Source organism: Ursus maritimus, unplaced genomic scaffold (assembly GCF_017311325.1).
Source record: "Ursus maritimus isolate PB19 unplaced genomic scaffold, ASM1731132v1 scaffold_5, whole genome shotgun sequence".
Classification (NCBI taxonomy): Eukaryota; Metazoa; Chordata; class Mammalia; order Carnivora; family Ursidae; genus Ursus; species Ursus maritimus.
The window spans coordinates 4,174,724-4,191,308 of NW_024426663.1; the positions used below are offsets into that span (position 1 = coordinate 4,174,724).

General features: G+C 34.0%; 1 protein-coding gene across 1 annotated transcript in view; it reads left to right on the top strand.

Moving 5' to 3' along the window:
- The window catches only part of FBXL17 (F-box and leucine rich repeat protein 17), a 487,356-nt gene that overhangs the window by 31,392 nt on the left and 439,379 nt on the right, over positions 1-16,585 (top strand). Inside the window, exon 4 of the mRNA XM_008704919.2 lies at positions 12,588-12,719. Coding sequence (XP_008703141.2) covers positions 12,588-12,719 — 132 coding nt within the window. The remainder of the gene's footprint in view (positions 1-12,587; positions 12,720-16,585) is intronic.

Genomic DNA, 16,585 nt, shown 5'->3' on the forward strand with positions numbered 1-16,585 from the left:
ACACAAGGAACTACCAGAAAAGACAACTACAGACCAATATCCTTAATGAGTATAAATGCAAATATTCTCAACAAAATAGCAAACACAAGCCAGCAGCATATTGAAAGTGATTTATTCCTTGATTGCAAGTGTGGCTCAGCATATTAAAATTGATCAATCTAATATACCACATTACTAGAATGGTGGAAGAAAAACATAATCATATTAATTGGTATAGAAAATGCATTTGGTGATTCCAGTACCTTTCCATGATAAAAATCACTGAATAAACTAGGAATAGAAGGATACTTCCTCAGCATAAGAAAGCCCATTTATGACAAAATTATGGTTAATACCATATTCAATGGTGAATGACTGAAAACTTCGCCTAAGTTCAGGAACAAAACCAGGATGTCCACTTTTGCTATTTCTCTTCAACATTAAACTAGAAATTCCAGCCAGAGTAATTAGGCAAGAAAAAGAAATGAAAGACTTTAAAATTGGAAAAGAAGAAGTCAGACTGTCTCAGTCTGCAGATGACATGGTTTTATACAACATACCTCAGAGATACTGCAGGTTCGGTTCCGGACCACCACAGTAAAGTGAATATTGCAATAAAGCAAGTCAAATTAATTTGATTTCCCAGTGCATATAAAAGTTAAGCTTACACTAAATTGTAGTCTACTAAGTGTGCAATAGCATTATGTCTAAAACAATAATATACATACCTTAATTAAAAGCTACTTCATTGTCGAAAAGTGCTAACCATCATCTGAGCTTTCAGGGAGTCATAATCTTTTTGCTGGTGGAGGATCTTGCCTTGATGTTGTTGGCACTGATAGGGTGGTGGTTGCTTAAGTTTGGGGTGGCTGTGGTAGTTCCTTAAAATAAGACCGTAGTGAAGTTTGCTGCATAAGTTGCTTTTTCCTTCATGAATGATTTCTCTATAGCATGCAATGCTGTTTGATAGCATTTTACCTACAGTAGAACTTCTTTTAAAATTGGAGTCAATCTTCTTAAACCCTGCTGCTATTTATCAGCTAAGTTTATGTCATATTCTAAATCCTTTGTTGTCATTTCAACAGTCTTCACAGCATCTTCACCAGGAGTAGATTCCATCTTAAGAAACTACTTTCTTGGCTTATCCATAAGAAGCAACACTTCATCTGTTAATGTTTTATCATGAGATTGCAGCAATTCAGTCCCATCTTCAGGCTCCACTTCTCATTTTAAAGAAAGTATAAGTGTATATCTTTATGACCTTGGATTTGGTCATGATTTCTTAAATATGACACCAAAAGGACAGGCAACAATGTAAAAAACAAACTGGACTTGATTAAAATTAAAAACTTGTGTTTCAATGAATATTCTCAAGAGAGTGAACAGGAAACCCACAAAATGGAGAAAATATTTGCTAATCTTAAATCTGAAAAGGGTTTAATATCTAGAATATCTAAAAGACTATTACTGTTAAAGATCAACAAAACCCCTCCCAAGAACTCAGTTGAAAAATGGGCAAAATACTTGAACATATTTTTATCCAAAGAAGAGATACAAATGGCTAAGAAGCACATGAAAAATGCTCAACGTTATTGGCCATTAGAGAATAGCAAATCAAAACCACGAGATATCACTTTATACCTAGTCTGATATAAATAGGCCCAAACAAACCCAAAAAACAGAAAATAACAAAGTGTTGCTTTGGATGTGAAGGAATTGGAACTTTGTACATTGCTGGTGAAATTGTAAAATGGGGCACCTGGTGTGGAAAACATTTTGGTGATTCCTCAAAAGATTAAACACGGAATTACCATATGACTCAGCAATTCCACCCTAAATATATAGCCCACATAATTGAAAACAGTGATTGAAATAGGTACTTATTTATATTAATTGTCATAGCAACATTATATAGTCAAGGTGTGGAAACAACCCAAGTGTCCATTAAGAGATGAGTGAGTAAACAAAATACATATATATGTAATGGACTATTATTCAGCCATATAATGGAATGAAATGCTGATACAGGTTACCACATGAATGAACCTTGAAAACATGTGCAAAGTTAAATAGGCTAGACACAAAGAACAAGCATAATATGATTCTACTTATATAAAATATCTAAAGTAGACAAATTCATAGAGATATAACAAATAGAGGTTTTCAGAGGCTGGGGGGATTAGGGAATGGGGAGTTGTTGCTTAATGGGTAGAGAGTTTGGGGTGATGATAAAGTTTTGAAAATAGATATGGTGATGGTTGCATAACACTGTGAATGTAATTAATACCACTGAATTAAATACCTAAATATGAGTAAAATGGCAGTTTTTATGTTCTATATGTTTTACCACAAAGGAGAAAAAGAAATATCTGTTTTTAGGTTCTAGATTTGTATAAGATAAAGGAAAATGTCAGTCTTATCTATCGTCAGTGATGTTCAGTCAGTTAGGGAATGAACAGGTATGTATTGAGCATCTACCATGTGTCAGGCACTATTCATATATTCTAACTCTATTTTCATATGTTTAACTCCTTTTTTGATTCACATGCACTCTATGAGATAGGTATTAATCCTTTTTTGTAGATGAGGATGCAGTTACAGAGAGATTATAAGTAATTTATCTGAGGTGAGATAATAAGTGATAGGACTGACACTCCTATCCAGGGGTGTCTAGAGTTCATACTAAATCTACTTAGTTTTTCCCTCCACTTTCCAGATGACATGGCACATGTTTTATCCCTATAATGATAATTGATGTTTATTAGACTGAAAAACTAGAGATCTTGAAAAGTCTTTTTTATCAAAATGTGTTATGTTTAAAGGATATTTTAAGTATTCTCTTTCTAAATTAGCATCACAAGTAATATATGTTGGTTGCTTTTGTATATGCTATGCAATTTTATCTTCACAACAGCACTGAGGTGGTATTTCAAGTGAAAAATGGAATCTCTTGTAAGATAAGTAACTTGCCCAAGTTCATATAGCTGGGAAGGTATGGAGCCAATATTCTCGTTCAATTCTGCTTGATCTCTGAATCATATCATGTGGTATCATGTCTAGGATTTTATGCTGGGATGTCCAATTCTAGAGAGTCCAGTGACTAGAGGGTATTTTTCATCTGTAACTAGAAATGTAGGGCCTTTATTATAATGCCAACAGGCTTTTTTGTCCTGGAAATTCATCTTTATAACATTTCTGAAACATTCCCTTTACGTGGATCCTAATGAATAGTTTTCTAATAGCTTCCTTCTTTACCCATTAATAATAATTAATAATGATGCATAACATTAAGCACTTTTATATGCCTGCAGCATGCTAATTAGCATTTCTATGTGTATTGTCATTTTCTAATCTTCTCAACAACTGAGTATAGGTAGGCATTGTTAAAATTCAGTATAAGCCTGATGGGCCTGAGAATAGAAGTTGGTCAGTTAACTGAAAATCAGTTAAATAATGGAGTCACAAAAATCAATGTGTATCATAAACATTTTAATTAAAAAACTATATAAATGTAATTCATTAGTGAGTCTTTTGTCTTTTGATATAGGGTTAAAGCCTTTTTCTAGACTTAGAGATAGCTAGTTAGAGTTTGGACTTTTTCTGCTTAAACTATAACAATGATGTGGCCTCCATGATTCTTAGTTGTTTTTTTCATTGAAGTGGAACTTAAAACTACTAATGAAGGAATATGAGTGCAGCTTTGTTCAGAATATGATTTTTCCAGTACAGATCTTTTTCAGCTTACCGTGGGATTACAGTCAATGAACCTATCATAAATTGAAAATCCCCTAAGTAAAAAATTCACTTGGATTTTTTTTTTAGAATAGGGGGAGGGGCAAAGGGAGAAGGGAGAGAGAGAATATTTTTATTTTTTTAGATATATATTTTTTAGGGGCGCCTGGGTGGCTCAGTCGTTGAGCGTCGGCCTTCGGCTCAGGGTGTGATCCTGGCGTTCTGGGATCGAGCCCCACATCAGGCTCCTCCGCAGGGAGCCTGCTTCTTCCTCTCCCACTCCCCCTGCTTGTGTTCCCTCTCTCGCTGGCTCTCTCTCTCTGTCAAATAAATAAATAAAATCTTTAAAAAAATCAATAAATTAAAAAAATATATATATTTTAAATTTACTTATTTGAGAGAGAGCAAAGTGAATGAGAGAGAACAGGAGTTGGGGGGAGGGGCAGGGGGAGAGGGAGAAGCCGACTCCCTCCTGAGCAGATCTTAAACTTGCTCAGAACCCTTACAGCTGGGCCAAATTGTGTAACACAAAGTTTATCTTATAATAAAGTATTGAATATCTCATGTAATTTATTGACTATTGTATGAAAGTGAAAAGCAGAATGGCTGTATGGGTTAGAATGATTTTAAGTGTACTGGTTGTTTACCATTGTGATTACACGGCTGACTGGGAACTGCGGTTCCTTGCTGCTGCCTGGCATCAAGAGAGTATCTTACTGCATATTGCCTGGCTGGAAAAAGATCAAAGTCCAAAAGTCAATGTATGGTTTCTACTGAATGTGTATTGCTTTCACACCATCTTAAAGTAAAGAAATCATAAGTCAAACCATCCTAAGTTGGGGACCATATGGTTATCTTACCCAAAACTAATTCAACAGCAGCTTTTTATGGCTTGCCTTCATTGAACACAAAACATTCAACCTAGTTTTTATAGCAACAGCTTTCTTTTTCCTACTCATTAAGTCAGTTTATTTATTTCTTAATATAATTATGTTATAAAAATTACAATCAGAAAAAACAGGTTTGGGAACAAACATCCCTGCATCTTGGCAGTTTTTTCCCTCACTTTTATTGACACTTGCTACTTTAGTGTGTTGATTTTTTTATTGTGGTAAAATATACATAACATTTACCGTTTTAACCATTTTTTAAGCATACAGTTCAGTGGCATTAAGTACATTTACAGCATTGTGTGACTATCACCAGTATCTATTTCTAGAACCTTTTCATCATTCCAAAAAGTAATTTTATACCAATTAAACAAGTATTTTGTATTCTCCTTCTCTTTCTCCCTCATCCCCTAGTAAGCTCTGTTTTGAGTTCTGTTTTTATGAATCCTGTGCCTATTCTAGGTATCCCATATAAGTGGAATCATATAATATTATTTTGTATTAATTATTTGTTTTCAGAGTTCATGTATGTTGTAGCTTTTAACACTTTCATTCCTTTCCATGGCTGAATAATAGTCCATTGTATGTATAAACTACATTTTTTTCTATTCATCTATTGAGGGACACTTAATAGCTTTCTGTGTTTTTAAAGTTAAGTTGAAAAAGTTTTGTTCACAATATTTTCTTTGTTAAAACAGTAATGACAGAGGTTTTTGGGGAATTGGTGCTAATATAGCATTTTTGCTGGTTTTCTAAAAAATAAAGTATCTTTTCAGCATGTAATAAATTAATCAAATGATTATTCCATATATGTTAAAATATATTATTCCATATATGAATTTTCATTTACTCTGAATTTTAATTATGCACCATGCCAATGCAATTAAAAAAACTAGTATTGGTACATATTTTGGGAGCTTATGTGTCATATTTTCATTGTATTGCTTGGAACTTTTTTAAATAAGGCAAAGTTGAATGATATAAATGTAGGGAAAAGATTCAAATTTGAGTCCTTAAAGTGGGTCAGATGAGTGGCATATTGAAAAATTTGCATGGCTTTCTTCCATATCTCATTGTCTGTGCTACTGTACTACAAATGATGAAACTAATGAGTCAAATTATAAAATTGTCATTTTTATGATTTTTATAAATATGAACAGTTAGCATAGATTGGTGAAGTTGCTAGAAGATATGGATTGAATTTTATTCACTGTTCTCATTTGCGTGTGTATAATAATTACAGTGGTGACAGATTGGGAATGGAAAGTGTAAGGAATAACTTTCCTTTTCTAATGAAGGCAGCATATTTTAAAAATATTTTTTTATAATGGTTTTGAGCAACTTTCATGTGGCATTGGAAAACCTAATCTTGTTTTTATCCCTTAACATTGTTGTGGTTTCAGTTGTATAGATTCGTTGTCCATTGAAGTATACTCTTCCTAAGGTTTTGTTTTATTATAAAAATAACATGGTGATCAACAAATGGCTTTTTTTTTCAAGATTTATTTATTTGAGAGAGAATGAGAGAGAGAGAGAACAAGGGGTAGGGGGAGAGAACTCAAGCAGACTCCCCACTGAGTGCGGAGCTCTATGTTGGGGCTCGGTCTCACGCCGCTGAGATCATGACCTGAGCTGAAACCAAGAGTCAGCGGCTTAACTGACTGAGCCACCCAGGCACCCCACAGATAGCTTCTTAAAACAGATTCTCTTTTATAATTCTCAAGGGTAATGTGCAATATTTTAATTAAAATTTGAGATGGCTGGGAAAATCACCTCTCAACATTTTATTGAAAAATTTGAAAAATACCTTTGGATGTGTTTGAGCAAATTTGTGAATAATCTTGAATGATTATTATAAAGAAAAGAATGAATCAAGAGCAATCCATTTTCTGTTTATTTAGTCCATTTGAAGTTCTAATTGCTGTCACATGTGAACATGAACTATGGCTTAATGGGTGGATGGAGTGGATTCTTTTAAGTGATGGAGTGACCACCGGTACTCTTTTCATTAAGTGCTTTCCTTCAGGGTTGATTGATAGGTGCCTTTGGCACATTATTGTTCCTGAGTTACAGAGGGGTGTTCTATCACTATTCATCTGACTTTTACCTTTTATAGGTACCTAGATACTGAACTGATGTTGGTAAAAATTCAGAACCCCTTAAATGCTATACTTGGATTCTGTGTCTTAGGTCCATAAGACCATTTCCTTGGGTGAAGAGTGAGAGTTAGGATTGTACCTGGCGTGAATGCCAGATACAAGTAGCAATGAAGGGCAGGCTGGGTGAGAATGGAGAGGTGTGGTTGGAGCTAAAATTCCACAAAGTTGATAATCTCCATTACCTGGAAGGGCCCTCAGGCAGCAGTTTCCCAGTACCTAACCAAGGTAAGTGGTGATATTCATCTAGTCAACATCAACCAGATAGGTATTTTTATCTGATGATGAGTAGTTACCATTTCAGACTGTTCTTTGGTAAGGTAGAAAGCAATATGGAGATAATTTTGAGGTGTTTGTAGATCCTTTAGGAAATGATTTTTGCTGGGATAAGAATTAATGAGGGTAAACTATTTACTTGATACAGAAGGAGATGGATTATAATTTAGAGTTTCCTGCCTTGGCACTGGTTCCTGTGGGGGTTTCTTCTAGTGGGTTTCTGCTCTGCCAAGTTGTTTTTCTATGTCCACCTTTTTGTCTCTCCAATTCTAGGGACAGAGGTTTTCCTGCTAACCTCACTTCTCTAAGAAGAGTTGTTGATTTTTCAGTTTGTTCAGCTTTTTACTTTTTGTTAGTATGTAGTGGTGACTTTTAAGTTCCTCACATGCTGGACTTGAAACTGCAGGTTGATTTTTTAAAAAAGGCATTACTATTGCTATATGATGACCTTGATCTTATTTACCCTCAGTTTTCTGCTTTAGTATGTGTATTTGTGGAAATCTATTTGTGGAAAGTACAAGGTCTTTAACTTGCATAATCTAGAATAGGCCTTATACTGGGGCTTGGTTCTTACTCCATAGTACCACCATTTTGGTTTGTCATCTGGTAGCCAGGGCTCTCCGTCTTGGTAGGGCCAGAGCTCCAGTGTCTCTAGCACTGTCTTTCTGAATAGAGAAATCCATATTTAGAAGAGTTATATACAGCTTCTATGGTTTTAGGTAGAAGACTAATTGAACTAAATTTAGGGCATGCTGACAGGGATATTCATATAAGCCTTGGTTGATGCCCTCTGAATATTTTCCTATGGACAGTGGACAAGACAGTTGCAGCATTGAAAGATCTGAACAACATTAGTGAAACTGGGAAATACACTGGGTAAAATGATTGAGTCTTCAATGACTGGATAGTCTGGAACCTTAAGACATTTATAGTTGGGGTAATATGATTAGTTCAGATAGGCAGTCATAGAAATGGAGTCTTGCCTCTCATGCCCAGTGATGATGTCTAGAATAGAACATCAGTTTCTGCAGTGAGACTAAATGACAGTAATTATCCCCTGAGGTGCTCTTTTTTGATAAGTTTCTGGGGCTCTCCTACTGCTAATGTCTGTTGAAGCCATCCACATCGTTCTTATTTGTATATGGCTACCCATGTAGCCCCTACCTATATGGAAAGTCACTTGTTTATATGTAAGTCTATCAAAGACACTTGTAAAAGTCAAAATACGAGATAATCAATTTAAAACTTTCTTGTAGGCTACAGCAGTGTGACTTACATGTGTTAACATGAGACTCTGCTGACCTGTTTATACAAACTGATGTCTAACACCCTACCAGGTACCCCAATTTTTTTAAAGATTATATTTATTTAAGAGAGAGAGAAAGCGCGAGTGCATGAATGGGGGAAGGGGCAGAAGGAGAAGCAGACTCCCCACTGAGCAGGGAGCCTGACGTGGGACTCGATCCCATGACTCTGAGATCATGACCTGAGCCGAAGGCAGACGCTTAACCAACTGAGCCACCCAGGCGCCCCTCATTCACTCCTGTATAGATTCTGTTGTATTTTTCAGTGATCCTGGTTACTAAGTGTTGAGGCCTCTTTAGTTCCTAGGATCTGAACAAATTAACAAGAGAAGGGAATAGGGGCAGAGGAAAAATATCAGATCAACTTTATTATTCAGAAAGGGTAGATTGGAGAATATTGCTTAGAAATAGAGTTAAGTGGGCTTGTTAACTCAACTCTGGAGTGTGGCCAGCGGATCCACTCATCATCAGCTCAGCCAGACCAACAGAGTGGCCTGCAAATGTAGAAGCGATGCTCGTTTGCCGTGTCAGTTTGTTTCCAGGGGGAAGAAGGATAGAGATGAACTGAACATGTCCAGTGCATTAAACACAAACTAATCAATGGAGAGACAAGGAATTAAACTAGTTGAATTTTCTTCAAAAGAAGGAAGCGCATCTGTATTTTCTTGATTTATCCATTTTAGACTATCTAGGCCGATTCCTTGCTATGGAAGAGGAGAAATTAGCTTACTTACCCTTGTCTCCTATTTTCTCATCCTCCCAACATAATTCTTTTGTAATTTTGATTAAATAAGTATTTGGTATTTACATTTTATAATTATGTACCTATTTTTCTCTATAGAATTTTGTTATTGAAATTAATAAATATCTTTTTGTCCCCTTTAGTTTACTTATCTTTAATGGTCTTAAGACAAATGGAGCTAAATGTTTTTCCACAGTTCCATTAGTATATTGATATGTAGATAGATAGTCAAATATATCTTATAGCAGATTTTCCGGGGATAGTCTGAAGGCTCCATTTTGGACTTTTTGCATACAAGTGCTCTTGCATTAATGGTCATCTGAGTATCTTAACCTTTACCATTATCCTTGAGGTTTTCCTGATCTTGCAGTTGTTTTAGATATCCTATTAGATGTCATACGTTCTTTCTCTTGGTGTATCCTTACGTTTTGTAGAGCACAGATTCTAGTAGCTTCCTGGTAAAGAATATACGGGAGATAAATCTTTTGAGAACTTACATGTCTGAAAATGTCTCTCTTCCATCCTCACACTTAATTCATAGCCTGAATCCTGAGTATAGGATTCTAGGTTTGAAGTACTTTTCCTTCAGAATTTGATGGCATTGCTCTGTTGCCTTCTTTCAGTGTTGTCAGTAAGCAGTTTGATGCCTTTTTAATCCTAATCCTTTGTATGAAATCTGTTTGTGGAAGTCTGTAGAATCTTTTTTTATACTCTTTAATTCTGACGTTTTGTGTTAATTTGCTTTGCCATGGATCTGTTTTTGTCATTTGTGCTGGACATATAAGTGAGCCTTTTCAGTCTATACTTTTTTATACTGGAACATTTTATAGAAAATTATTTATTTGAATTTCTTCATTTTCACCTTATAAACTTTCGCATCATCCCCACATTTTCAGCAGTATGCTTTTGCTGTCAGCTATGCATGGTGTACCCCGGTCCAAAAACCCTGTGTTTTACTCAGCCCAGTGAACTCCAGTCTTTTTGTTATTGTGGGAGAGTGGACTTTGCAGTGATGAGGAGGTGATCTGAATGGTTAACTACTCTTTAGTTAGACTTTAAAGAATCCTGGTGTTTTTAATGTGAACTGCACCCTCAGTGCCAGATGTGTGTGAGCCTATGAGGAGTTTTGTGGTGATTATCAAGTTGCTTTTATACTTTCCCCACTGTTGGCTTTGGAGTCAGCTTTTTTAGGTGTAAATAATGTGCCATGGTATATTTATTCTTGAAATATATGTGCTTTTATGCATTATAAGATCTGGTAGTGGATCTAATGAATATAATGAATACTGATGAACAAAAATGGTATTTTGATGATACCTGCAACAGCAGTAATATTATATAAAATTATCTTTGATTTCTATTGTTTACAAAGTCACGTGTACTGCTAACGTATTGTGATTTTTTGTTTACATTAATAAGTGAAGCAAAGGCTAGAGTTCATTTAGAGGATAGTATGAAAATTAAAGTGTACTCCTTTTTTCTCATCTGCTTTCCTGGAATCCTTGAAGTCTACCTGTGGACCCAGTTTAGAATTCCTGAATTAACTGGAACATGGTGGTGTATGAGACCATAATCATGGTTTCCCATATTCGTCCATTTTTCAAAGAGGCCTCTTTACATCGCATAACCAGGATCAGACTTTTCATTCATTCAGCAAATATTTGCTCAGTATCAGCTAAGTTAAGCATAAGAGACTGGGTGCCAGGGATAGTTAGTTAGGAGGCAAACTTCTATCTTCATGGAGTTTACATTTCTAGTGGAATATATAATTGGTTATAGTGTGGCCTAGATGACATAACATAGTGTAACTATATCAGTACTCCTGGAAATATAACTGAATTCACATATTGTTGCTTTACTTGAAACAAAACTTGAAAGTTTTCTTTAATCATTAAAGTAACATTTATTTTTAAAAAGATGTGAGAAGACTGATAGAAAAGAAAAAAAACATGTATTACTGCACTAATCAGAAAAAAGTACTGTTAACACCTTGGTGTAATTTCAGTCTCCTTTCTATACACATATGCACATATGTATATTTAAATATGGATAATTTGTTTACAAAAATTGGATTATATTATAAAAACTTTTGTAAAATTTTCATTTTTGTCAAGTCATTTTTAATGGCTGTATAATGTTGTTTTCTGAAAACACTGTAATTTGTATCTTTAGGTTTTCTATTTTACTATTAAAAAATCCCTTTTGCTAATTTCTTATAGCTAAATCTTACCAAATACTTTTATTTAATTCCAACAGTTTATTATTAAAAATTTTATATATATGGAAAATTTGAAAGAATTTTACAGTGAGCACCTATATACCCACTACCTAGATTATATAATTAACATCTTTTTTGTATTTCTTTTACATTTTTATTTTAATTGCAGTTAGTTAACATACAGCATTATGTTAGTTTCAGGTGTACAATATAGTAATTTAGCAGTTCCATACATTGCCCTGTGCTCATTATGACAGTGCACTCCTTAAACCCCATCACCATTTAACCCATCCCCCTACCCTATAATTAACATTTTAGTATGCGTAATTTATCCAGTTATCTATCCCTCTGTAGTTAATTTTTTGGTAAAGCTGAGTCATATTTTTCATTTATGCTGAGTAGCCTCCGGGAAGATTTTTAGTATTAATTTACACTCTTACCAGTGGTATATTGCACACTTCCAATCCTTGCTGACACTGAGTTTTATTATTTAATGTAATTTTTTTAGATAATTTTTGATATATAGGTTTTACTAAATAAGTTTCTTATTTTAGCTCTAAAATGACTCTATTCATACGTAATACTCATGAAACAGCATTCATTTGTAGTTTGCTTTGATCATCTAATGTCCACTGTAGCTTTTGAAAAGAAATGTATGTAATTTGTTCTTTGTGATACTTGATGGTTTTAATGGGAACATTTCACCTGTTTGGTAACTATTTAAGGTACGCTTGGGATTTTAGTCAGGGAACCATTAGTCCTTTTGTTTTCAGTTTATGCACTATCGTATGTAGGTAAGTACTCTAAAATATCATCTATAGCATATTCAGACTTTTTTCTCTCTCACAGAATAAGTGAGTTGATGGAGAGAAATGATTGGGGTAATCAGAAGTGGAAGTAGAATCTAATGAATTAAATATTCTTTCTATCATTAGACCCTTGCCTCACTTCTTGGAACTTTGTTTTATTCCTTGGAACTGGGCCCCACAAGTATAACAATATAACTGATTCAAGAGACATAAAAATGTGAATTTGAGGTAAATATTAAGGAATCTAGGCACCTTGGGTAGGCGTATAGTATGAGGTAGCTGAAGCAAGGAAGTAATTAGAAGATGGTAAGGCTTACACAATACTGTTTTAATTTACAGATTGCCTACATTCTGTTTTATTTTAAGAGTAGTTTATATTTAACTTTGATATGGCTATTTTTAAAAATTACATGGAAATCCCACTCGGAGTATGTTGTCTATGTTATTTTCTGAGCATTCAGTCAAATCTCTTTGTTTACAGCTGGGCTCAAAGTGCAGAGAACTCAAAGATATTCATTTCGGCCAGTGTTACAAGATCTCAGATGAAGGGATGATCGTCATAGCTAAGGGCTGTCTGAAATTACAAAGAATATACATGCAGGAAAACAAATTAGTAAGTACTTGTTACCATCCTTGTGTTTTTTATTTTGTTTCTAACCTTTGATTTCCTTATAACTTAGCTTATAAATGTTTATCCGCTTATTTTGGTGGTTTAGAGGCAAATACTACTTAAAGCAAGAATCCTCTCAAAACAATAATTTTAGAAATTGATCCTATAACTCTGTAGGTGCTTTTATGTGGTACTTGCATGTTAAAAATTCCTCATTAGCATATGCTAATATGTTTTTGTCTAAGTTCTGACAGTGAACTAACTCAGGTCAATTGGAAAAAGTATATTTAGTTGCTAAATATAAGTATGTGGTTGTTGTTCCTTCTGATTCCCTAGGGATAGTAATACTTCTAGGTCGTTAGAATTTTTTTACTGTTAAGGAAGATGTACACATGTGAAATAGAGCCTTTCACTTACTATGGTGAAAAATGGGATTTAGTAAACTGAGGCAGATAATCTTGGTAGTTATATAGATTTTATAGTCTAAGCCCATACATATATTCACAATTAATGTATGATATATATTTAAAACCATTTAATTTTCTTTTATTGAGGAATAATTCACATACCAAAAAATTCACTCTTTTAAAGTGTTACAACTCAGTGGTTTTTAGTATATTCACAAAGCTGTGCAATCATCATCACTAATTCTAGAACAGGTTCATTACCCCCAAAGAAACTCTGTGCTCATTAGTTGTCATTCTCAATTCCCCCTTCCTCCAGCTCCTGGCACCTGGTAACCTACTTTCTGTCTCTATGGATTTGCCTGTTCTAGGCATTGCATACAAATGGAATTACATAGTATTTGGTATTTTGTGTCTGGCTTCTTTCACTTAGCACAATGTTTTCAGGGTTCATTCATGTAGTAGCATGTATCAGAACTTCAGTCTTTGTAATGGTTAAGTAATACTCCAAATCTTTTAAGTTACATACATAGTATGTAATTTAAATTTAAATTACATAGGTACATAGTATAAGTTAACAGAAAAAGTTGCCATTAGGGAGGCACTAGTAGATTTCTCAATGTTGAGAATATATTTTAAAATGTAGGCAAGGTAGTATTGCATATTTACAAAGGAGACCTGCTGTTCAATTGTATCCCCAAATAAAGAGATCTTTTTGTTGCCCCTTGGAATTAGTTTATAAAATATAATAAATATATCTCATAAATTAATGTAAGTTTTGAAAGGTCTCTAGAAGTATCAGCACTTCAAATGAGATAATGCTATTTATTTATTTATTTATTTATTTGAGAGAGGGTGGGGGCAGAGGGCCAGAGGGATAGGGAGGGAGAGAATCTTAAGTAGGCTCTACATTCAGCACGGAGCTGGCTGTGGAGCTCGATCTTCAACCCTGAGCCAAAATCAAGTGTCTGACTCTTAATTGACTGAGCCACCTAGGCACCCTGAGATAATGCAACTTTATTATCTTATAAAATTTTTATTTATTTATCTATTTTTGAGGGGTGGAGGGGAAGAGGAAGCAGCAGACTCCCCGTTGAGCAGGGAGTGAGATGCAGGACTCTATCCCAGGACCTTTAATGCTTAACCCAGCGCCCGATAATGCTACTTTAAAAGAAGATTCCAGTTAGAAAAATCAAAGCACTATGAATTAAAAGTGAATGCTTTTATTACTATATAGAATTATATTTGCCTATAGAATTGTATTTTCTTCTGAAATTATATAGTAGAAATCCTTCACATTTCTCTTTACATTTAATATAAATTTAATAATTTTTTTAAAAACAGTATGATTTTGTAGAATGGATGAGATCTTCTGGGTCAGAGAGAGTGAGTTTTTAAAACATGGTATTCACTCACTTGTTTTGTGATTTTGGGGAAGTTACTTAAGCTCTGTGAACCTCCTCTGTAGACCGTATTATTAATACTTATTTCTTTGCAGGGTATAGCTCTGAGAATTAAAGGACATGTCCTTAAATTGTGTAATATAAACTCTAACCCATAGGAGGCACTAAAAAAACTAGTAATTTTTATGGCATTCTGTCTGTATTTGTCGTGTTTTGGTTTCCATTTTATGCTCAAGATAAATTGAAGGATGATAAACTGAACTTAGAATTTTTATATTCTTCACATAATGGGAATATTTGTTGAGTAGTTAATATTTGTTTACTTGTTGAATAAACACAGAGAAACATTTTCCTTAACACATGAAAATTTTTAGTCAGTAGTTTCCCAAAGGAATTAACTGTCTATATTTTGAAGGTTCTAGTTATGTTCACATTTGTTTTTCCCTAATATTGTGGTCCATTAAAAAGATGTTATATACTTAAATGCTAAGGGAATCAGTTTTGTATGTAGTATTACTCAGTAAACATTTGATTTCATTGGAAATTTGAAGTAGTTTTAAATCTTAAAGTTCAGTTCAATAAAGTTCCTTCAATTTAAGGTTCTAGAAAGGGAAACTTAGAATCATTTGAGCTCTTTGCACTGAGCAATTGAATTATTGATAACTATCCTCCCATTGGAGCTTTGCTTTGTAGTTTTAGAATTTATGAAATAATGAGAAATATTTGAATTCTTACAAAGCTGTAATTTTAGGTAGTTCAGGTATTTTCACTCTGAGAACTATTATTATTAGTCCTTTAACAACAATATTTTATATGGGGTGAGTAGAAATAATAGCAGTCTGGTTAAAGGCAAATAATATTTATATACTTTTATATATTTATAAAATTATACTGCATATGTAATTATTGGCAGGAGATATCACTAAGCATCCTAAATAGGACAGATTTTTTAAGTTAACAACTAACAGAGATATTTAGGAGAATGCAGCCTATCTGAAAGGTTGCCAACAGAATTTGGCCTGTACAGATATTGATCATTAACGAAATTATTGCTGATTCTCTTATTATATTGTATCTTCTCAAGAGCTTTAGAGCTTCGTTGTATAGTCTAAAAATAATCATAGCATAGCATTTCTTTAAAAGTGTAAACTTTGCTGACTTTAAAATATCAAATTGACTGTTTTTATATATTGGCAGTATTTGAGTAAACGTAGTTTTCATATTCTGTCTTGGCCTTTAGATGGCAGCATTGTCTTTGTATATTTCAGTGACATAGCTTTTCTGTCCTTGATAGAACTATAAAGATATAATGCTTGTACATAGTTTCTGCAGGTATTATGGCTTATTCTTAATTTTTGTCCTTTAGGTGGTTTTAGTGGGAAAATTTCTTTAAAAAATTTGAAATATTAGTTGCATCTAGAATGTTACAAGATAAACTTGCTATTTTACACGAAATAGAAAGCTCTTTGAACATTCTTATTTGTGGCACAGATTTAAGTAAGATAAACTATAGGGGAAGGATTCCTGTGTTTGTCAGAGGGAGAAATTTTATTCAGGTGGAAAGTGAGGACATGACTTTACATTTTGACTCAGTGAGCTATGGTGAGGTAAAGAATTGAGAGCTTACATGTAAAATCTTCCTCAGAGAATGGATTTCTGTTTTAGTCATTTTTGAGTGAGACAAGCACCATGATGTATTTTGTATTTGCTGTAAATCTGTTGTGTAGATTTGAGAAATGGATTTGAAGAATGCAACTACGTGAGCTTCTAGCATATCGTATACAACTATCTCCATTCTTCTGGTGATAGCTTTTATGTCACTTTTGTGTAGTACTGGCTACCAAGTTATTTTTAAGTCATATTTAGTTCGTGTGTACAGCTATTGATGATCTAGACATCTCTTTAAATGTATTCTCTTTGCTTCTTTACTCTTCTTGCTCCAGATTCTGCTTCTTTACTAAAATTTGGACAGAGAAGCTCTTTGGGCAGCTTCTTATTCAGTTGTGATGGGGTCAGATGGATTATCTGTCAATTATTACACAACCTGACATTTTAAAGTACT